Below are 23402 nucleotides of genomic sequence, written 5' to 3'. Positions count from 1 at the left end.
ACAATCACATTGCCTCAGTGGGCTTTACAATCTGTACAGTGAACAACATCCTCTGTCCTTAGACCCTCGATTCGAGTGAGGAAAAACTTCACATGTTGATGGAAAAAAACCTTTTAACAGGGTAAAAAAAACAATGGAAGTACTAAGAAAACATGAAATCACAGTTTAATTCCTGGACACACTTAAGCAGCACAGCTTTCTAATAAATGCTCGTTAAGATGTGAGGCGACAAACATCAAACGTTTTTGTGGAAACACATTTCATGAATTATTTTGCTGCCGAGTTGACAAGAACACTGTCATCATATGATGCCTTTCATCTTATGTTTCAAGAGTAATTCGTTCTTGCGGGCATGTGAGGAATTGTTAAAATGTCATATTTCTTAAAGGGAGTCTGGAGTAAGATTTTCCCCAGAGGGTGCCATGAGATTACGTTTAATTCACATACTGTATGCAAATACTCTTTACAGGGTTCGTACACATTTTTTAAGGTCAAATTCAAGCACTTTTCAAGCACTTTTAAGGGTAATTTTCAAGATTTTCCAGCACCTTTTTGCTGGGGTAAAATACGTATCTACAGGAATATATATACTAATGATTTTTTCTTATCACAATTATGTACATTGTATTATGCTGTTAACATCTAAAATGATGTTTCATAATAGCGAAAACTTCAGAAATTAATTATCCAGTCTGATCCCAATTTTGTGAAAGAGAGTTATAATGTCAAGAACTTTCAAGCACTTAAACTAAAATCCAAGCACTTTTCAGACCTTGAAAACACAACATTGAAATTCAAGCACTTTCAAGCACTTTCAAGCATCCGTACGAACCCTGTATTTAACATTTTCTCCTCAGAAACATGATGTAACAGCTGAAGTATGACGAGGCTTTCTGACATTCATCAGCTTTGTTAGCAGTTTGTGGTTTACGGTCCAATAATCTGTGTTTTGACTGATTACTGATTCTGGCTGATTAGGCTCATTATCAGCTAATTGTCCTCAGTTTCTGCCAGCAGTTTGCATTTAATGGCTTCCCTTTGTGTTTCCAACTACTTTCCTAAACATGGGGCACTTGATGATGTTGTTAATGCTCAGCATTCTTACCTGTTGTGACCACTTTCTCTGATTTTATCTAAGCTTCCCTTTAAGAAGTTGAACACAAACATTTGCAGAAAAAGAGAAAAAGCCTTTATCGGTTAACGATTTAGCCACCACAATAAAACACTTTTAACATTCCCTTCCTTGTTTTTTTGTAATAAAATTAAAATTTACTGATGTTATTATCACTCGTTGTTATTGCACCATTGGTTTTGGCCTTGGTGCCCTACATTTCAGCAGCAAAGCCCGACTAAATTGGCATTTATCGGAGGCCAAAGTGGCCTAGCACTAAAAATAACTTAATTCCAAGTCTGTTTCTGTGATTAACACTTAAATCTGTTTTCTTGCGCGAATATCACCCCCTTTGTTTAACAAATCTACTTGAAGTTTTGAAACAATTGCCACATTTTTCCAGTCATTGTCTCCCGTCTTAGCAAAATTTCCCTTTGCTGACATACTAACTACGTCTACCCTCTGTGCCATTACGGCGCAACAGTGCATCATCGTCTTAATATCTCGTTAAGGATCAATGACTCAGATTGAAGTGTCGATTGCATCATTGCCACCGAACGGTTTTTGACCGCAGTGCGCAGGTTCCCATCACAAAGGGGTAAAACAGCCAAAATATGATGACTGTTGAAATAACAATGACTCCTGTGCTGTACTGGAAGTTGTATCTGATTCTATCCGACCACAAAATCCCTCCACGAGTCCGATGAGTAGTGGGCGTGTGAATGTCAGTTGTTGAAGGGGGAGCCAACGTACGTATACATCACAGTGACAGCCTGAGACCAACTGCTGCTGGCTTTGTTTGCTCTCCTCCATTGTTCCCTGCCTGCAAACTTCAGGATCCAGGTCTTTGCTAACTGCCCTAGTCTGGCTTTGCCAACTGCTCCTGCCTTAAGGGCTTGGAAACAAAAACAGCTGTGATTGCACCCTTAACGTCCTGAAAGGATATTTTGAATTAAATCTGTGGTTGCTGCAATTAACGAGTAAAAGTGTAACTGTAACGTGCAGAGATACAGCTGTGGTTTTGTAATGCGTGTGTGCCCCCAAGTCACTTAGTCCCACATGAGTTTTCAGTAAATGTCATCATGCTGTGATGAATAGAGCAGGAACCAGCTTGTCTGAGCTCCACTGCCAAACAGCGACCGAAACCTACAGCAACAGGCGAAACCTGGCAATCCTGTAGGCTAGGGAAAGAGAGGGTGTTGTCGCGACTGCTGATTATGCTAGTCGCAGGGGTTCAAACTGACACTGCAGAGCTGGTCTGCACAGTCAGAGGCCGCAGGTCCGTACTTGCACACCGAGAGAAGACAGATCAAGGAGGAGGCGAACCGTTACTATTGCCAAAGACTGAACGCACGTCAGTGGATGATATGCAGAGTTGTTTCTCTACGCGGGTGACCGAGTTTAAAAATCTTAATCATTACTTTAAGGCTCTTAAACCTCAAACAAGTGTTAAATTATGTTAAATGATTATGCAAATCTCCTCTCAGCTAAAAAATCCTGCAGCTTTCCCTCTTTCTGTAGATGTGCAGAAAGGAAGATTAGTGTATTGTTTAAATGGCAGAAAGAGACGATTTTAACAGACAGATGAAGCCATCGATGTTGCATGTTTAACAAAAGGGTTATTGTCATTGTTAGTTAATCTGTCGGTCAATCAATTGTCAGAGAGAGAAAAATGTCAAAGCCAAAAATGTCTCTTTTAGCCACAACACAAAGATATTCAGTTTACTGTCACAGAGGAAGAACAAAACCAGAAATTATTCACATTTCAGAAGCTGGAATCTCAGAACAGTTAATGGATGATAAAAATAGTTGACAATTAGTTGATTAAGTGTTGTTTCACTGCCCATTTGAGGCCTTAAATTGTTATTATTTCTTTGCCTTTTCTCTCTTGGTTGTCAGGTGCAACAGTCTTTATAGAGTTTACCTTCACAAAAAGATATTTTTATCTGGTAAAGAAAGACATTCATCGACTATTTTAGCTGATTCATTGTCCGTATGCAATCAGCACAAATGCCCACGAGTCCGTCAATGTCCTAGCGGTTCATGGTTCGCACAACTTCTTTATTCAAAGACTGTTCAAGGACATTTAACCTAGCATGATATACAGTAGTTTAAAATACTGTTGGAGGTTAATTACTGCTAGAAAACTGACTTTAAAGAAGCTCAGAGACAACAATTACCAAGAAGAAGCCAGAATGAGTGATCACCTCTCTGCTTGTGTTACAGCTAGGGGTGTCAACGTCTACACGTGTTAACGGGTACACGGATAACAAATCATAACCGTTTAGACCGTTTACACGTCTTTTTTTTCCCTCCTCCTCCTCCTCGTTCATTTCTCATCAATATATATACTATTCAGGGTTTCCTCTACATGTAATTGACTGTGGCGCACCGCCACGGCAAAATAAAAGCCGCCACACCTTAAAAATTCAGGCATAAATAAATCCAGTGGAAATATTTTACCGTCGTCTTCCACCGCAGTCTTTGACGTTAACTAGCATGTTGGATATTTAGCTTGATAATTGGCTAGAGGATTAAAATGGTCACTTAGAGCAGAGTCCTGCACTGGTCACCGCATCCGACCCGTTTTCCGACAGTAGCACAGATTACATTGCGTACCAGGGCCGACCCGCTATAAATTGATACCGACGCCCGAAGGAAAATTGGACGGACGCAATTTTTTAAAAGTGAAAGTAAGATAATGTTGCCTGAAAGCTTCAGATAATAACATTAACTAACTATACAATTAAATGTTCCCATTAGCGCAGTTATCCGCATACATAATAGATGAATGGGGCACAATGTTACGTTGATATAAAAAAAAACAAAAAAACCCGCAGCCACAGCCAGTGTCGCGTCACGTCACTTCAAGTTAACTGGGGGACACGATGGCGGCGGTCAACAAGCGGAGCACTGTGTGTTTTTTTTTAACTAACTGCCAGTGGAAATCAAGTTGAGTGGAGGCTATGTCAGGCAAAGTTGGCTTACAACAACAGCACGGGATCCATGCTAAACCACCTGCGATGGAAACACCCGAACAATTTGGAGGGAGAGACTGCTGCTGGCATCGGTGCTATCGCAACTGCGATAGAAAGAAATCATAAATCTCCGTTTACACGTGTAGAAAAAATTGTAAACGTTGACACCCCTAGTTACAGCGAACTTTGGTTTAATTTCTTGCACAAAATATATCATGTGATGTTTCTAAACTTTCACAACAGAAGGGAGCATGGAACAACTTTTGGGAAACGGGGGCAGAAACAAGTATGTATGTAAACAAAAGAACAGCTGTCACTGAACCGCAAAAACTTTTTGGCAGCAGCAGTTCCACGGAATGAGAGAACTGACAAGGAAACACAGAACTGTTGATCATTTAGCTGCCAATATTTAGTCACCTTTGCAGTGATCAACTCTTGACGTGCAGTCCGAGAAACGTCATGTGCTCTATACATGTACCGCAGCCCACTTCAACATTTACGTACACAAGCAGCACACACAGGTGCATCTGCTGGGTGACATGAGAGATTGACGTGGCACAGGAAAACTGGTTTGAGGCAGTAAATTACTGCTTTGAGGCAAACCATGCAGCAGCTATGCAAATTACAAAGAGATGAGACCCACAAGGTGCTTAAGAAATCTTGACTGTGTTTTCATCTCTTGATTGAAGGTGATTTTATCTTATCTCAGATACATCAGTGGCAATGTAAAAGCAGAGAGGTGTTTGTCGCTCGCAGCTCTGTTTGACCCGTCTTTATGTTTCCGTTGGTAATTACGGCAAACCGTTACTGTGGTCGTGTAGAGTTGGCATCACCAACAAACAGCAGCGAGAGCAAATTAAAACGGGAATTTGCCTTCGCTGCTGGTACGGCTGACGATTTTGCAGACGACCCTGTCTTTTGGAATCCCCTGTGGGGAAGTATTACTGTAGGGAAATTACATGTCATCATTAATCACCACTTACTGACACAAAATGTGCTTTAAGGTGATCCATGTAGGTTTTTAGGTCAACAACACAGGAGGAAGGTTACCTGGCAATATCAGTGACAAAAGGCTTGAGCTCTTTGGGTTCATAAGCTCGTGCAAAAGACCAGCACACGTAGCAGGCAGCGTCACGAACGTTGGACCCAACGCTGCAGGCTCCCCTCTTCTCCTCGTAGGTCAGGGATTTAACGATGAGGGGCACAACTGCAAGAAGACGACACAAACTCATTATTGGTGTTGAACAACAACAAATACAAAAATACATTCACTAACTTGTGGTTGGATGGTTGATACAACGCAGGAAAAGTCACGTTGCATAGTTTATATCTGTGACTTTAGTAAATACTTGGAAGTTATTGTTAGTTATTTAAGTAAACCTCAAATATGGATTTCGCTGGAAAGAAGCTAAAAATTCTACAACTTGGAGGCTTCATACACACGTTCAAGCCTGCAGTTTTGGTGGATATCCAAGACTGGCGCCACCAATTCTTTATCTGGCCAATCTCTCCTCCCGTTACAGAGCAATCATGACCTTGAATAAAACCTCCCCAGAAAATTTCATTTGACAGGATGAGACAAAGAGGGCCACCGGTCAGATTTGAATCCTGGGCAAGGACCAACTGAGCTACCAGGCTGTTCATCTGTGAGCGAACCTTTATGCCCAATTAACGAAACGTTGCATTAAAAGACCCGAGTATCAGATTGTTACCGGTGCAGATTATTATTGCAAAGTAGTTTCTTAAAAAAACCTTTCTGTCCTTTTCTGTGAGAGCATCAGTGATATTAATAATGGTTTATATAAAGTACTGCCAAAAAATTCTGCTCATTTGTTTAAATTTGAAGAGGTTTTAAATCTTTTACGCCTTGTCCTTGAACACCGCTCCCGTAAAAAGTTATATAACGCCAAACAAGACCAGCATCAATTTCTGCCTGCGAGTATGCAAATCTGAGCGCGATCTTGCTATCGTGCAAACTGAATTTCACTTGAAACCCGACACGAGAAGCAACATGTCACGTACAGTCACTGCAGAATTACACCAGTATTGTTATTTCAAGAGAAACAGGTGAGGAAGGAGGAGGAGGGAGGTAGAGCCCCTACCCCACCTCATCATGTAAATCATCGCTTCAGGCCTGACTAATATCAGGTACATCGATGTTGCCTGAGGGCCCTGCTGTTTGGGCTGAAGCCCCACCCACTGGTGAGACAACACCTGAGAGAGAGGAAACTCACCACACAACTAACATCACCTAGTACAGCTCACACATGCACCATCACTCACATTCACGAACGCACTCTGAACTTTAAGCGCGCATCGCGGTTGGAGTCCACGCTGGCTGTGGACTGTGGAGCAGCTGAGGAGGAGGCACTGTTACTACAACCAGAGAAGGTATTTTCTTTTACTCTTAAATCTACTTTTACTAACAAGGAAGCGGTAGTAAGTTACAGTAGTTATTACCAAAACTCTGCCGAGACCTATCTGTGTTATTTGAACAGACAGCCGTTTGTAAAAGTGCTATTGATTAGTCTGTAATGTTTATTTAGGGAAAGTATGTGCTACATGTGCACCTGTTACCCAAGGACTTCAATTAGTACCTGCTTGTAGTGAAGCACAGGTAATGCAAGACGTTCACATACTCTGCAAAACACCCTCCAAAAAGTTCAAGATTAGTTGGATTACATATTTCCTAAAACTATTCTATACAAGTACTCAGAGTGGTTTGTTCATTTTAAAGAACATCCTCAACAACTTAACCCATGAGAACCAAATCTGTGTTTGTTTTTATGACGTGTAAAATCAAAAACAAAAAGGTTTTGACTGATTCATATTCACAGTGAAGAGATAAGCTATTCAAAAAAGGGATGTTCTCATGGATTTCACTCCTTAAGAAAGGGAGTGGCTTTGCGTGCTACCGCAGCCGGACAGAAACTTGAGTGACAACTTCTTGCGACAGCGCACGACAAGCAGGTTCCTCCGCGCGGCGCCCAGCAACACTTAACTCACAGCTTAAGGTGATGTTTCATTTCAAAAGGCGAACCTGAAGTGTTTCAGATGCCACACACTTGACGATTTTAACAGTGAAGAGCTGGTCCGAACTGTTGCAACACATTCTAGCTGGAACGCTGCGTGGAAAATGATTTAAGAAACGACTTTCTCATGTGAGCTGGTGAGTTAATCAAACGATCAAACGATGGGGTTTGAGAGCCGAGTGCATCCCGCAGGTGTAGTCATGGGAAGCAGGTGGCTGGTAGTTCCCACGCCAACAGCAGAGAGTTTAGTAAGGTTGAGAGGGAGAGCAAGTCTCTGCATGCCCTCCAGGTCTGTGTTAGCGAGTGTCTCATCTGCCCGACACCTGCCAACCTGGTGCCTTCTCTAACTTTACAGCAAAGATGAGGGGAGCGATATCAGAACAGATCGACAGGTAAGGAGGCCGGCCGAGTCGAGGCGTTTCAGGGCAGCTGTCAATCAACTGAAACCACACTGGGACTCGAATGCACCTGTGCAAGCGTGGGTACATTTTTGCATACCGTGGACAGTTTTACATATCAATAATTACTCTGTTTGGTGTCCAACCAAGTGTGGAGAAACAGTTGGAGAAATACATTAGCCTGAGGGTGCAGTGTTTTGTGTAGCTTGAGATTTTTCTGCCTGAGCAGTTGGAGAGAGAAAAACCTTCCAGTGAGAGATACTCTCCACCAGAACCAGTCAAACCACTCTCCGAGCCACATTACTCGACAGTCGCCTCAGTGAGAATCTGCAATGATTCATGAGTCTCTCTTGTGTGCTTTAGCGTCGCATTCTTCTAAAAACTAATTGCAATGTGCTGTATTGTTCTTTCAGAGAGCGTGGATGCAAAGCAAGATGGAGACTGTTCAGGAACGCAAGCCAAAAAGGCCTCACTACATTCCCCGACCGCCAGGCAAGCCCTTCAAATACCAGTGTTTCCAGTGTCCGTTCACCTGCAACGAAAAGTCCCATCTCTTCAACCACATGAAATACAACTTGTGTAAAAACTCCATCTCCCTGGTGTCACAGAAAAACGGGCAAACGGCCCGACAGTTCAAGGCTGCAGCAAAAGTAGTCCCGGTCAAACCTAATGACTGCCCGAGCCCACTGCCTGCAGCTCAGAACAGTCCTGAGAAGCAGGAAACTGAGGAGAATAAAGACGAGGGCATAGATGACACAGAAGAAGTCGACGTTGGGTGTGACGGCCCGATCGAAAAGGACAACCAGAGTGCAACAAAGTCAAATACAGTCACAGAGAGTGAGAACAGGGAGAGCGATGAAGACACGTCTCTGCCGCACCCTTCTGCTTTCTCTCCTGTCACACCCAAAAGTGACGGAGCAGAAGCCCTTAAGTCACCTGTGCAGCAGCCAGAGGAGTCGCCAGCTCCTGCTCCCTCCTTCAACCCTCCAGGATTCCCGTGGGGCACAATTCCACCGTCCATTCCCTTAAAACCATACCCCCCTCCCATGATTCCTGAATACTCTCCTTACCACCTGGCAGATCGGTCTCTATATCCACCATACTATTTCCCACGAAACCATGTGAGCGAGCCAAACGCTCCTTCTTTCCGGTCAGAGTTTCTGGATCCCCAGAGGCCGGTGATACCACAACCCATCGCCCCACCTCACACTCCCCTCTTCCCCGCATACCCATACAGATACTGCCACCCCCTTCACACAGTCCCCCCTCTGCACTTACACTCTATACAGACCCCATGAGTTCTCCATGCCAATTGCAGGACCCAGGTATCTTCCTTTGGACTTGTATGGCACGACATTTGGGCCAAAGGATTACGACTTATACACGCATTCACGTCCCAGCCTGAGCGGCCTCAACACATCTACACAAGAGGAGAGCAGCCACAGGCAGAGTGGAGACAAAGAAACCAGGCTGAGCCCTAAAGAGGGCTGTTCAGCCTTGGGGTCGCCTGACAGACCGAGTCATGCACACATCATCCTGAGAGAGTCAGAGGCATCGCACAACACCAACACGGCCGAGCCACAAACAACCACCCACCCAGGACAAACGAGACAAGAGGAGTCTGCAGAAGGCTTGCTACAGTTAAGAGCCCAGCACGCAGATGGAGGGTGAGCAAGAATTCTGAAATGTAGTTTTCTTTCTTGGTTTAATTAAGCTGCATCACGCTGTGCTTGTATTTTCAGTCCCTTAACTCTTTATTTTGTCTCTTTCAGATCGGCTGATAGCAGCAGATACTCGTCGTCGTCCCTTTCTGAGTCCTGTCCTGAAATTGCATCAGAACAAGATGGCGAGGACGCCAGAGAGGATCTGGCCCCACTCAACCTCTCAACAAGGAACCATCCATCTGAACCCAGACTGAGCTGCTCAGACTCAGAGAACTCAATGCAAGAGGAGTTGCCTCTGAACCTCAGCCTGCGACCGTCTGCACACAGCTCTGTCCTGAGCACTTCAGAAGATCTGCAGGAGAGGCCGAACACCGAGCTGGGCGAAGAACCGTGTGACCAGAGGCAGACTGCAGCGCTGGCACTCTGTCAGCTCGCCAGCGCAAACTCAGCTGCCTCTTCATGTGACCTCAGCACTGCAGTCGGCTCCTCTGAGGGCTGCACAGAGGCAATAAGCGCTGGCTCTCAAAAGAAGACCAAGCAGACAATCAAGGCAAAGACAGCAGGCGTAAAAAGAGCAAACAGTGGCCCGGCTGAAAGCAGCTGCCATAAACCAAGCAAGAGGGCCAAAGCTCCGGGTCGGGCTCTGAGGAGGAGAGCTCGCTGCTGCTAAAAACTCTGAGCATGATAATATTTGTTAATAAGGACAGAAAATCTTCAACACTAGAAGCCTCAACATGAAAAGATCAACTTAATGAACATTAATGTTAAAATGTTAATAAAGCACTGAAAGAGTTGATAGCAGGAGCAGATGTGACATGTCTATAGCACTAAAGATCACAGGTGTGTGTCTTGTCTTGTTCTCACACTTGATTTGAAAGGTGAAAGGCGTGTTTTATAAGGGTTGTGTATATTTAAATCTGGACTTGTTTTGTCATGTTAAAAGTTGTCAACGAAAGTTGTATCACTGAATGTAAATATGTTGAATAAATAAATAACAAAAACTAACTCGGGTCCCTGTATTTCTCAGTAACACAGAGAGAAAATAGTAAATCATTTTATGGATTCTTTAGCAGACAGAAATAACCAATAACAATAAATAGACAGGTTTGTCTCTTTGTTAAAGGGATATTCCGGTGTAAGTTTAATCCATGGTCTAACACACCGTGAAACTGTGTTAGACTCCCTCTCGAGAGATCAAGTTAGCGGACCGCTAATTTACGGAGTTTTATCAACCTCAGAAACGACCGCACGACAACAATACACTGCAGTAAATGGATCCAAATATAAACCGCCACCAAAAAGCCACAAATAATGCTCAGAACAGCACCAAACTTCAGCAACAGTACAAATAGGGTCTCAGCACATAGTCCGGGGCATCTAACCTCCGCTAGCTTAGCTGGATTTCTACTGAAAAGCTGACTAAATTTACCACTCTTCTGCAGCAGCTTCCTGTTGACGGGAAGTCCCGACGAGTCGATTACCGAGTGCAGTAGAGTTCCGCGGCTCATGGATGAAAATGTATGATTATGACTCCATGGAAAAGCTATCAAAGTTCATATGTGTCTTACCTGCCAGTTTATAACAGTTATTATCGAGAGCGGACAGGGAAAAGAACGGAATTGAGCATTTCTAACCGCACTCGGTAATCGTCGCGTCGGGACTTCCCCGACCCGGAAGCTGATGGAGGAGAGTTGAACTCTGTTTTTAGCTTCACAATAGAAATCCAGCTAAGCTAGCGGAGGTTAGATGCCCCGGACTATGTGCTGAGACCCTATTTGTACTGTTGCTGAAGTTTGGTGCTGTTCTGAGCATTATTTGTGGCTTTTTGGTGGCGGTTTATATTTGGATCCATTTACTGCAGTGTATTGTTGTCGTGCGGTCGTTTCTGAGGTTGATAAAACTCCATAAATTAGCGGTCTGCTAACTTGATCTCTCGAGAGGGAGTCTAAATCACAGTTTCACTGTGATTCAGACCATGGATTAAACTCAAACCGGAATATCCCTTTAAGGTTGTTTGATCCTTTTTCACAAAATCTATGCTTACAAAGAAAAGACACGCATCTCATGGGTGATGTAATATAAATATTTGTTTAAAGTAATGTAAGGTAAAGTCATTTCACTGTGTTTTGTGCCACTTGTGCCATTCATGTCCACTCACGTGCCTATTAGAGGCCACACAAACCACAACGCCAGTCTAACCGTACCACATTTAATGTCTATTATCTACCAACCAACCAGGTGAGGATGGTTGTGCATACTGAATAAATCTGCCATCCCCACTTTTCAAAGTGAATCTGTCGACACATACCATCCGTTAATCTGGAGGGCAGCAGCAGGCCTCTCCTGCCAAGTTCAGCCAGAGCGAGGCAGCCACCATGCCAAGCATTGTCTGTTTCCTGGAAGCTGATGAACACATACAACACAGGTTAAAACACAAGTCAGTGACTTACTGCTTAAAAACATAGTGACAGGTAAAATGCAAAAACATGAGCCTGAAACTACCTGAAGCAATCCAGCACTGATCCGACCACCTCATCTGCCAGCTCCTTGGGAAGCCTCCCAGTCACTCTCCCAATGCTGAAGGGTTCAACAAAATCAAATTATTGTAACAACTCTCTCAGAGAAGCTGTCTATGACATGAAGAATACCAAAGACAAGTAGTGACAAGGATGTTACCAACAGTTCATGATTGCTAGGGGACAGATGAACAGGTTTCTTACCCTTTTGCTGCAGACCAACGCACAATCGTCTCTTTATCTTTCAGTCCCACCAGCAGTTGTTCTGTAAAAGAGCAAAATTGATTCCCTGAGCAGACATATTTCAATACCACACTTTTCAAACCAATCTGTGGCGTGAACTGACCGATAACAGTCTCCACGTCCTCGGGAATGTCGTAGTCCTCCTCCTGTTTTTGTACCTGCGCCTCAGGAGTCACAGCGGCAGCGACTATAGCAGACTGTGACATGGAGAGGTTCGCTGCCAGGGAGCGGTTGCCTCTCTGATACCTGAAAAGCATTAACATAAACTTTGAAGGCACTATTAAATATGTTGTGACATATATGACATTACTCACTATGCTGGAAAGTGATCTGACGTTAAGTGACTCCATCTGAACTGGGAGATTTATTAGGTTTAGGTTATGTGTTTGTTGCCTCGCCCATCCTTGCTTGTCAACAACTGAGTCATTCAAGACGCCCCTTTAATAGCCACTCATGATACTAAAACCTGTCACAAGTGAACCTGTTTACATGTGGAATGATTCGAAACAGGTGTTTTTGGGGCATCCCACAACTTTCACAGTCGTTTGTTCCTGTCCCAACTTGTTTGAAACACGCTGCCGGCATCGAATTCAAAATAATCATATTTTTTTTTTTACGTTTTTTTAAGTTTTAGCATCCAAGCTTTTTGGAAATCAGGGTTCTGGGTTGGAGATCTACGTAGTTTTCACAACATTAGCAGAAGAAGAGAGTGAAATGACCTCCAGTTAGTGCCCTAGTGCTTTAGTGCCCTATACACCTAGAGATTAAAAAATAATGATAATAATAATTATATAAATCGGCCATAAAGTTGCTGAGATCTATAATTTTTCCTCTTATCTGCTCCATATAACCTCTACTTTAACCATTTCTATGTAAACATGACCTATAACCAAGTGAGTGACCCCAGACAACTAAAAAATACATCAGAATTGACCCTCTAGTTGCTGAGATATGCTGCAATTTGTTTACTGTGCTCAAATTTAACGTCATCAGGCAGAAATGTTGACAAGAAGTCCCAAAGATTTAAAAAAAAACTTGTTGTTTTTTAAAAATGGGTTTAACTAGATTTCCCGCTGACTACAGGCAGAACTGGATATGATTAACACGTATTATATCTGACCTCCAAGCAGCCAGACGAGGCTTCAGGAAGGTGAGGCCAAGCCTCTGGATGAGTTTGACACAGAGTTTCCTCAGCATGGCCTGGCTGCTCTCTGACAGTTGTTTCTGCTCCAGACACTGCAGAATTGTAGGAGCTGGGGAACAAATAAGAACATTAATATTATTATCAGACTAGAGGCTAAGAAAGATATTTTTCCACGCCTCTGGGTTTCTCAATATGTTGACACCTTGAAGACATAACTATTTGAATAGAGTACATATTGGGAGGGAAACATCACCCGAGGTCTAGATTCAAATATCTCCCCTCTGGCACTGGACATTTAGATAAAGTATTTGCAAACACAAATGATTCAGTTGCCACATGCAAAAGACTATGAATGCGACAAATCGCACGCTCCATTAACTCCTGTTGAGGAAATTTTGTTTTTGCTTCTACCTTCACATGAAGATTAAAGAGTGAAGCCTCACTGTTGATAAAAACAACTTACCATACTGCAGGAGGTCATCTCGTTTTCCGTGTTTGTAAAGCTTCGCCTAAGGGAAATAAGTAAACTGATCAGATCAGTCTGACACACTTCAGACGACACACGAGAGCAGGTCACACATATACACACAAACATAAAACATTTTACAGACAAACTACAGACGAGACAAAACACTCTCAAAAACCATATTCATACTAGCGGTTATTTCTTGAAGTTAACATTTATTGAGTCTTTTGCAGCATGTTACGCTCAATCCAAACACAGACAACATTCAAGTATAGGTCCTGTAGGCTTGTTGACTGAACAAACAGAGCCAGTTTTGAACGCCCTAAGCACCACGTTCACTACACACACACATGTTAAGTACAAAGGGATGCTTTCTGAACATGTTATGCAAGTTTATGTGCCAGTGATATGATTGTAATGTTCTTGCTTGAGGGCTGAATTACATTACCTTAGCTGACAGTAAGAGATTTGAAAATACCCCCCTCATTAACAAAGATTTGCAGTGAGAACAGCTGCACTGTGCGAGGCATCAGGGTGGAAAAGAGGATTTTATTGGAACAAAGTGCCCTTGACGCTGTTCTCATATGCTGAACAACCGTTTAGCTTAAAGCGGTGGATTAAACTGACATTACTCACTCGACGCAGCAGATCCCACACATGCAGCAGGTGCATTACACACCTGCCAAAACCACATCAGGTAATGTGTGAGACATGCCAGACATGTCAGCTCATATAAACAAACCTCTGCTGGTTTTAACACAGCAGTGCACGCGGACGTGCGTGCAGCATCACAGGCTTGAGTGCGATCGGGAGCGTGTGTTTGGTTACCAGAGACTGCAGAGCGCCGTCCAGCACCATAATGTCTCTCATTGACTGGTCGCTGGTCTGAGATATGGTGGTGAGGTTCCAGTCCAGGAAGTCTCCGAGGTGCTTCTGCTTCACGTCGGGGCGAGTCATGAACCTGCAAAGTCATGTACAATAAGACAAGTGAGTAACACAAAGTGCCGTGAGGATAAACAAAATGCAGACACTCCAAGACGACATTCCAAGAGGAGCGTTGCCCTCTGCTGGCCGGAAAACTAATATCAGCTAATGACTTCATCCAGACAGCCTTCTGTGTTTACAGTAAACTGACATATTAATATAGATTACTTCCAGTTTTTTTATTTTTGAGTCCATGATTGACACTAATTCACATCAATTATTTTACAGTAGACATTTTGCCTTGTAACAATCTTTGCAATTAACCCAAATACACAGAGAATAAAGTTGATTTGGTTTTAATGCTTTTTAAAAAACCTTTAAAAGACCTCATTACAGAAATGTTGACACCCTTCTCACAGCAGAACAAACGCACATCGGGTCTGATTATGTTTTAAATCAATCACAATAATAATATGGACAGATTTCAATATTCAAATCTTTAATGCAATGAAACGTTATGATTGTATGAACAAAAACCACACATAATTACTTTTGGTAGCTTTTAATTGAATCCCTCATTTTGATAACAAATAGGTGCAAAAAAGTAAATACTGATGGGTAAATACTGACCTGAGTTTTAAAAATCAGGATCAGGAAATGGGACTTAGTCTTTAATGAGCGTTTCTGAAATGTTTTGATCAAGTAGCTCTGCTTACAAAACGGCTAATATTCCTCCACAACCAGGCGATCACGTGGAACACTTTGTTGCTGTACGCCGACTACGCCTTTGGACTTTGGACATTCCAACAACTTCCTGACAGAAATGTTTTTTATGCCTTCACTAGACTGCATAGGAGCATAGATGCTTAAAGGGTAACTCCTCAAATGTTTTGTTCACCATTTAAGTGGCATTTTTGCAAGTGGACAGCATCTCTCCAGTGCTATGTTGGATGTTGTTGTTGGTTGAAACGTGTTGTTTTCCTGCTGAGGCTGAAGAGAGTTTGTCTAAATCCTGTCCAGACCTTCCTGCAGCACTTAAACACAGACTTCCTCCTTTCATAAATATTATATAAAATACCGCTGGACACGATCCAAAATGTTGTAGGAAGCAATATATTCTATGACTCTACAAACATACCTAATTGTTTGACTAATTTTACTGCAGGCCAAAAATGTGCGCTGCAGCTTGTATAATGATGGATTGTAAAAAATAGAACTGAAATAAATAATGGATCATGAAACATGGTCAGGACATCCATCGTGGTGAAAGACTCTGAAAATAGCTGCACTTGAGTAGAGAAATAACAGAGACCGTTTAATGTGGAGGCGTCAAACACATTAGTGCACTAATGAGTCGCCTGGATAATGTTTTTGTCATAATCATACAGAGATATTAATAACCAGGTCATGTTCCATCATATCCACAATTATTGTACGTGAGAAATTAGTTGCCACCGAAAGTTTGATGTCAATTACGTGACCAAAAGGAACATTTGGTTTGTACATCCTGATCTACAAACATCAAGCAGCCAACTGCTACTGCACGGCATTTACATGTTATTTAATAATACTAAATCTGCAGGTGTTGACAAACTTCCTTTTGAGAAATGCATTATTGCTCTGCTGTTTCTTACTGTGATAGTACTTGCATGGTGTTTGTGCTCTTACTTTGATATGAGTACAGATGCAGCATCCCTGGAACAATCACTGACAAGAAGGTAAGACTGGAAAGATAAAGAAGGAAAGATGTTATTCATTGCTTGTTTATCTGTGATGTTTTTTATCACTGACTCTAATACAGCAGAGGGTGCTTAACCATTGTTAATCTGCATTATTTCAGTGATGCAAAGCAGGTTTATAAATCTGCAAAGTTCCTGTTTAACTCACCTTTGCAATAGCTAGAATGCGGTCCATGATGGGCTCTCTGGCCTGGCCGCTGTCTGACTCCAAATGGCCATCCAGACGGTAAAGGTCGAAGGGTATGAGGCAGGTCATGGACAGCCACAACAACAGCATGTAGCGAGTTTCCCATGTCTGAAATTAGGAGACGGGAAAACACACTATTATTGAATGTTTGTTAAAGCTGACAAGTAGTATTTTTTTCCCCCCTTGAAAGTACAACAAGTCGCACCTCGGAGTCTTTGGGATCCTGCCTCGTCAGCAGGTCCAGAACTGGCTGGACATCTGCCACCTCATGGGGGAAAAGCTGCATGAAGATTTTATAACCTCTGACCTGTGCAGGGGGGAAAAATCTAATCAGTATTAACACACTGTGGACTCATCACAGATCGGCATTAGTGAATTGGCTGGATAACTTTGCTGTGTCAGTAAAATGGCTTTTACTTTGTGTTATGCAGTCTGTCTGTCTGGTTTCCTGTGACCTTGCAGACATACAGCATAACACCAGAGTCCAGCTGTTGACTGACCTTACAGATGATGTAGAGGAACTTGAAGCTCAAATGAACCAGTGACGGTGGAGACTTCTCACTCCTTACAATATCCAGTATAATGTTCAACATCCACTCTAAGACAAAGTGGAAACACTGATGAGTCGGGCGTTTTAAATCATAACAAATAACACAAAATGATTTTAAGAGTATTTATAATGTACCTAAATGTGGGTCCAGCAGATGAGGCTGCTCTTGGTATCTGTTCATTATCACTGTGGGAGTAAAAAGAACAACATGAAACCACCAAACATCCAAAAGCACTGAGTAAAAACTGTTTATTTCAGTGCTCGTGTGCTCTGTGGATGTCTGTCTCACCGAGGAACCTCTCTGTAGTGGACTCGCTTGCCATCATGTCCCCGTGGACGTCCGGCAGGCTGGAGAGGAGCGCTCGGGACTCGGATGCCTCACTGAAGCCCCCCAACACACAAGCTGACACGACAGCGTCCAGCTCTCCTCCATCACCACCGGAGCACCCACTCTCTGTCTCCATTAAAGTCATTCTGACACACTTTTACCGGCAAGGAGTGTCTCTGCTACAGAGGCTAACGTTAGCGTGCGTAGTTAGAAATTATGAACCACTTAGCTAGCTAAAAATGAGCATTTATGCCATGAAAAGGGAGCGGAGGTTAGCTTGAAGGTATATTTAAATACGATAACATGGATTTACTCTTGAAAGTATACAAAATAACAGTTCACGAGATTAAATTAATTGCAATTAAACGAAACCGACTGTTGTCACTGTTGAGATGCTCCCGCACAAGTTTGTTTAGCTCCTGCGCTAACGACCCGCCCTTCTACGGCGAGAGAGGAGGTTCACACGAATTGCAAGTCACTCAAAAGGGCGAAGCGATTAATCTGTTCCCTTTGATTTGGACATTAATAGCGTTTATCGATCGTTAAATTGTCTAAAACTTACATGTTTATTAACAAATCAAGCATGCACTGTATTGCTATGCATAGAAGGGCTGTTAATTACTGGTTTGATAGTTATAGTTTAGTAGTTTAATAATATAAGTCAGTTCAAGTCAGGTTCATTAAATATTTTATAATATAAATATATAGAAATGCATATTTTATATACATATTTAGAATATGCATATTTACATGTATGTACAGTAAAATGTACAATTTTGAGGTGCTAAGACTTCTACTAAGACTTGCGTATTTCCATTTTGAGTAAATGTACTTAGTTACATCCCATCACTGAGGACCAGAGAATAAAAACAAAAACAAAATCTGAGAAGTCATTAGAGCTTACATATAAAAATATTTTTAAAAATAACTAATGTACATTTGTGCATCAAACCCTCGTAAAAAAGAGAAATAAAAGTTCAGGGTATGTTGTAGTAAACTGCATATAACAGGTGTTAACATTAATTATATATGTAAACTTAATCGTACAAACAAATTCAGCAGGTAGGGACAAACACTTTGGATCAGCACAAGATTTATTGTTGGTTAAGCAGCGAATTGAAAGTCATTCCTGTATAACAACATTTTTGAAGGTGCATGTAGTGTGTTAGAAGGTACATCACATCAACGGCTCAGCTATAACGATGATGTAGATAAAGTTATACAGTTCTGCTATCACTGGAATTCACTGAAATCACAGCACGGCAATAATAATTCAGTCAGCTGGTGGTCAAATGTGGGCGATGAAAAGAGGTCTAAAACTGAAAACAGATGTGCAGCATAAAAACTAAAACTAAAAAACAAAATATGCTCTTCCAATTTCAGGAAATGTTTAAATAAAAACCAAGAAGGTACAGAGCTGAGTTTGTTGGTCTAGTTTATGTTTAGTTGTAGGCAACCTACCCACATTGTAGTTAATACAGACTGGTTTAGGTGGAGCAGGCAGGGCAGAATTAGCTTATTATGTTGTTATTTTAGTCTCTTCAACAGCTAGCCACACTGTATTTGGTCAAACTAGCATCAGTCAATATATACATAACACTTTGTATGAGTTTAAGACTGTGGAGCTTTCTACGAATGTATGTGTATTCAGTTATTTAAGCAGGTCCTTCATAATCCTTATTGAAGAGCCTCTGTAGCCACCGCCGAAGTGGTTCCAGTGATTCAGATAGTGGAAAAGTTGGTAAAGCTGGTTTCTCTTTGCAAAGCCGGGCGCTTTAGGAATCTTTTCATGGTAGGCGGAGTAAAAAGAGCTGCTGAAGCCACCGAACATCCCTGCAATACCCAGCTCGTACTCTGAATGGCCATAGAAGGAGGCTGGGTCGAAGATGACTGGGCCCTCTGCACACTCTGCTACGTTTCCTCCCCATAAGTCTCCGTGGAGGAGAGCGGGGACGACCTCCACATCCGTGAAAAACTGGGGGATCTTGAGCTGTAAATGACAGACAGGAAGGTTGCACAGCCAGTTTTTTTTGACGAATCATACAGATGTGTGTCACGTTTTGTTTCTGAAGGGAGGGTGCACCTGTAGCTTGGCCCACAGCTCTCGGGCCTCCCTGTCTCCGTACGATTTCTCCACCATGTTGAGCTGGTGCTGCAGCCTCTGCCGGGAGTAAAACGCCACCCAGTCATCCTGCCACTCGTTCTCCTGAGAAGATAAATATAGAAAAAGAGATCAGTGATATTGCAAACTGACTGAAACATCTCAAAGACACACACTATAAAACTGTGCTACATTTCATGGATTTATTTTTACCTGTGGTAGATATCCACAGCATGTAGTTACACTGAAGCCAAATTTTTCAACAACAGGCACCCCAGACTGCCCGGCTCCTTTTCCTGTGTTCAGTCCAATAAGTTAGTCAATCTTAACTAACCAGCAATTAACTCTCACTTGAAATTCGAGATATAACTGCTATTCAGTGTCGTATGAGAAGATGTTTTGTTATTACCAACTGTCTGCTGCTCTTTATTCAATTTCTCCATTTGTCTCTTGTTGTGCAGGTGCAGATCTGCCAGCTGCTCTCCGAGGTGCGTTGAGTGCCTAAAATCATTAAAACACACAGAATAAATTATCTTTTTGTTGCCTTCTGTTCGATCCTACATACAGTGGTGCTGATGCTGATAACTTGTACGAGGCAGCTCTTACTTGCTGAGACCTCTCATGTCCAGGTGCTCCATCACAAACACACATCCTCCTCTGTCCAGCTCGATCACCTTCACAGGTTTGGGGACTTTCACGGTTTCTGTCTTTCCAATTGCTTCCAAACTGGCCATCTCCCCATCGAACATCAATTTGGCCTGAACAAGGCAGACAAAAAATAAGGATTTGAGTTTATGAGCAGCAGAAGCACAGATCCACACTAGTTTACATGCACAAAGTTTGGCTGCAGCAGCTTGATTAAATCCTGTAGAACAACTTGACTTATAGCCCATCATAACAATATGTGATCATATATAAGAGATTTGCATACAATAATATGCAGAATAATGATAATTAAATACCTCACTCTTGTGGTTTATCTTCACAAACACTCTCCCACTGTCAGTGTCATAACTCTGGCCCTCGCTGATGCAGCCACCTCCTGAGTGACCAGTTGGCTTCAGCATGGCTGTCCCCAACTCTTTCTTTAGCTTAGCTTCCATGTTTATATCCCCAAAACTAGTTCTAGTGCAGTTATATGGACGATAACACCAACAACGCAGTCAAAGCAACTGCAGTGTCAGTAATTCAGGGGGGCGTTTCTGACCGTTTCCGTGGTGTGAACCAATGAGGACTCTCGCTCTCGGATGGCGACAATAATACCCAACTGCAGCCACTGCGACCCCCGAAGCCACTACAAACCACGCCCCATACAAACCACGCCTCTACAAACTACGCCTACGTGTTGCTACGGTGGCCGGGAAGGACGATTAAACTCACAGCAGCAAATGCAAGCAGTCAAAGAAGAAGAAGAAAAAGGAAAATTCAGCCAAGACAAGACGGCAATGCCAGTTCAGGTGAGACGCATTTATATTATTTTTAAGTTCCCGGTTAGGAGGTGTAAACATTGAACACTTAATGTCATTTTAACCGTACGTTCGCCAACCGCAGTTGTCAGCAGCGCCTGTAGGCAGACAAGATGGAGATGCCGTTTCAGGTTAGGTCGTTTACATTTTGGGAAGATGTTGACGTTTAATTTAATGTTTGAGACGTCTTTTGCCAGGCAGAAAGAGCATTAATGACTGTTTTTCAAAGACACCGGACTATTTGTAAAAAAAAAACAACAACACATTTCGTCAAACCGATACACTGAAAATGTGCGTAAGCAAACCCATTTTGTGTCGTCTTTTACGTTATGAAAATCAGGTTAATGACTGAGCAAGGGATGATAACAGAAGTATTGAGGAAACACGGCACGTAGACGCAGAATATTGTCATTTAACTCAACATATCAATGTGTTATTTTGACACACAAAAACATTAAAAAATAGGGTCATGTTTTATATCACTTCAAATAACTGTACTGGCTAGAGATTTATTAACGGTGACGTTTAAGTGCATGTCAGAAAGTGACATACAAATACATTTATTGCAAAAATGACAGATGTATTCTTGAATCCATTTAAATTGTTCACGTTTGATTGTTTTATTGTAAAAAGCAGAAAGTTTGTACATTTTGTCAATAAACCTAATTTGCAATGGGGGTGCGATAATTTTAAGTGCAAATGTCAATCCTACCTGGATCCCCATAAATCAAACTGACACAATTATGGTTTGCTTTCTTCAGAGTCCACAGGACATCGACCACATGTACAGCAAGAGGCCTTACAGCTCTCCACCCAGAGAGCATGTTAATGTGAGTGAAGATTAACCCAAGAGAACAACATATCCAGTGTTCACAGCTGTGCACTAAGCCATGACTTTGTGTGTCTTGATTAAGGACTATAATGACAGCATGGACTAACATGATGTGGTCACCACAACCAGAGACGTTGGGATCCTGAGTGAAGACGCATCTTTCCACAGGCTTGTGGTGAGGACATGCAAAGGATCAACAAACAACAAATCTTATTTGATATACTTAACCAGAATAATTACGTTTAACATCTGAATGCTGTTTGATCAGATTTTAGGAAAGGGCTCAGCAAGCTGAACACCATAGAAAAGTCACTAGTGACCTTCATGTAACGTTCATCACTCAGGATAACGGTCTACTGCAACATCTTGAAGTGAGTTTGAAAATGGAATTTAAGTCACATAGTGTAACTCATTTTGGTCCAAATATGTTAAATGAATGATTTAAGTGAAACATTTTCTGTTAGCCTAGTGTTCGTACATTTATTTTGAGCATTCTCCTAAGAAATATATATATTTACAGGCAGTCATCACATGAAAAGTTACATCCTCATGGGCTCATGACACAGGCAACAGTCCATGCCCTTTCAGCTGTCCATGCATTTTCCATTGACAGAGCCACAGAAGTGTATAAATGTGGACTGCAGTATGACTTGAGGTATGCTACATACATAAGGAGAGTGCTAATACCTATAAGTATTGTTTTTTACCTTGTTTATGACAGCCTTTCCGTGTTAATTTCCTTTTACTAATCGCTATTTTCTTCCATTTTGTCTCATCAGTGAAAAACGGCTGTTGGCTCATTACATGACAAACAACATGAGCAAGGAGGCAAAACAGCAACTAGAAAAATATGCTGAAAAACTCAGAAGAGCTCTGGACTCTGAGGAGTTTTTAAAGACGCTTTAGAATGTATGTAGGATGAATTAAAAAATAGTCTGTGAAATGATAATGTTTTATTTTATTGCCAATAAAAGTTGTTGCTGGCTAATTCATTTGTCTCAACTTTTGTGTTTTGAGGTACATATTTTAAAGACCTGTGTATGGTCATATTTATAAATACATAAATACATTTTATTTGTGTCAAAGGGCCAGCAGTCTTTTCTGTTAACCCATAAGAAATCATCACCTTAGAGTGATAATTATGGCATCTGATGTAGTAGGCCAAGCTCTGTGACAGTGTGGCTCTTAGAAAAACGGCTGGTGGAAACAACCTATTTTAATCGAAATGACTACTACTAATTATTATTATTATTATTGTAAATATTTAATTTTATTGAGTTTAAAATAACCTTGTGCACATACATTAGTCACTTATATAAAAAATGAAAAGATGCATGCACCAGATTTAGCAGGCCTATCTAATCTTTTATCAGATTAATCTTTTATCCCAATCTTTTATTTTTTTTATTACTTAACTTTATATTTTTGTATATGTTTATAGTTTCAAGCAAATTGTTTGCATTGAAAAGCATTTAATGTTGTGAATCAACCGTTAAAGTTGTTAAAAATGATCTGGTTATTGCTTTGTTTCCTTTGTGTTTGCTTTCTAAGTGCTCAGGGCCTCCACAGCCACCGTAGTGTTGTATGGGCGTGTTTTGTGTGGGCGTGGTTTGTAATGGGCGTGGTTTGGAGCGGCTCTGGCTTGGCTGCGGCTGCAGCTAGACCCTTCTCGATGGCGAGCTTGTTTTCTTCCGGTATATGTATAGTAGTGGAGTGGCAACCA

General features: G+C 41.9%; 3 protein-coding genes and 1 long non-coding RNA gene across 5 annotated transcripts in view; 2 read left to right on the top strand and 2 right to left on the bottom strand.

Moving 5' to 3' along the window:
• The window catches only part of tbcd (tubulin folding cofactor D), a 31085-nt gene extending 13356 nt beyond the window's left edge, over window positions 1-17729 (bottom strand). Inside the window, exons 1-14 of the mRNA XM_030408248.1 lie at window positions 17242-17729; window positions 17088-17138; window positions 16903-17000; window positions 16608-16709; window positions 16364-16510; window positions 16145-16200; window positions 14381-14513; window positions 13550-13595; window positions 13063-13195; window positions 12046-12188; window positions 11904-11964; window positions 11686-11760; window positions 11492-11586; window positions 5140-5296 (exon numbers count right to left, since the gene is read on the bottom strand). Of these exons, the coding sequence (XP_030264108.1) occupies window positions 5140-5296; window positions 11492-11586; window positions 11686-11760; window positions 11904-11964; window positions 12046-12188; window positions 13063-13195; window positions 13550-13595; window positions 14381-14513; window positions 16145-16200; window positions 16364-16510; window positions 16608-16709; window positions 16903-17000; window positions 17088-17138; window positions 17242-17425 (1481 nt within the window). The 5' untranslated portion in view covers window positions 17426-17729. The remainder of the gene's footprint in view (window positions 1-5139; window positions 5297-11491; window positions 11587-11685; window positions 11761-11903; window positions 11965-12045; window positions 12189-13062; window positions 13196-13549; window positions 13596-14380; window positions 14514-16144; window positions 16201-16363; window positions 16511-16607; window positions 16710-16902; window positions 17001-17087; window positions 17139-17241) is intronic.
• On the top strand, window positions 6370-10188 carry znf750 (zinc finger protein 750). Its single transcript, XM_030408249.1, is given in 4 exon segments — window positions 6370-6480; window positions 7933-8793; window positions 8795-9186; window positions 9292-10188. Coding segments are annotated over 3 exon segments (1806 nt in total). The 5' UTR covers window positions 6370-6480; window positions 7933-7941; the 3' UTR covers window positions 9854-10188.
• Window positions 17730-18356: 627 nt separating the features above from the next.
• Window positions 18357-20601, bottom strand: fn3krp (fructosamine 3 kinase related protein). Its single transcript, XM_030407685.1, has 6 exons — window positions 20344-20601; window positions 19988-20139; window positions 19791-19882; window positions 19595-19677; window positions 19364-19486; window positions 18357-19270 (listed from the first exon to the last, which is right to left on the bottom strand). The coding sequence occupies exons 1-6, from the start codon at window positions 20482-20484 to the stop codon at window positions 18932-18934; spliced, it is 930 nt and encodes a 309-aa protein (XP_030263545.1). The 5' UTR covers window positions 20485-20601; the 3' UTR covers window positions 18357-18931.
• Window positions 20602-20636: 35 nt separating this feature from the next.
• Window positions 20637-22193, top strand: LOC115575531 (uncharacterized). Of its 2 annotated transcripts, XR_003982682.1 has the most exons (4): window positions 20637-20838; window positions 21609-21677; window positions 21762-21854; window positions 21948-22193. It is a non-coding gene; the product is annotated as an uncharacterized LOC115575531 (long non-coding RNA). The 2 variants fall into 2 exon arrangements; XR_003982681.1 differs by having other exon boundaries at window positions 21762-22193.
• Window positions 22194-23402: the final 1209 nt, after the last annotated feature.

This window comes from Sparus aurata, chromosome 23 (genome assembly GCF_900880675.1).
Source record: "Sparus aurata chromosome 23, fSpaAur1.1, whole genome shotgun sequence".
Classification (NCBI taxonomy): Eukaryota; Metazoa; Chordata; class Actinopteri; order Spariformes; family Sparidae; genus Sparus; species Sparus aurata.
Note: the sequence above shows the minus strand (reverse complement) of the source record. Positions and strands in the feature narration are given on the sequence as shown.

What these genes read in the sequence shown, in the direction of transcription:
- fn3krp (XM_030407685.1), bottom strand. Translation starts at nt 20,484, where the DNA reads ATGGAAGCTAAGCTAAAGAAAGAGTTGGGGACAGCCATGCTGAAGCCA. An exon ending in GACATGAGAGGTCTCAGCAA is followed by an intron (nt 19,883 to 19,987) that starts GTAAGAGCTGCC and finishes TAATGATTTTAG; the next exon opens with GCACTCAACGCACCTCGGAG. An exon ending in TAAAGAGCAGCAGACAGTTG is followed by an intron (nt 19,678 to 19,790) that starts GTAATAACAAAA and finishes GACTGAACACAG; the next exon opens with GAAAAGGAGCCGGGCAGTCT.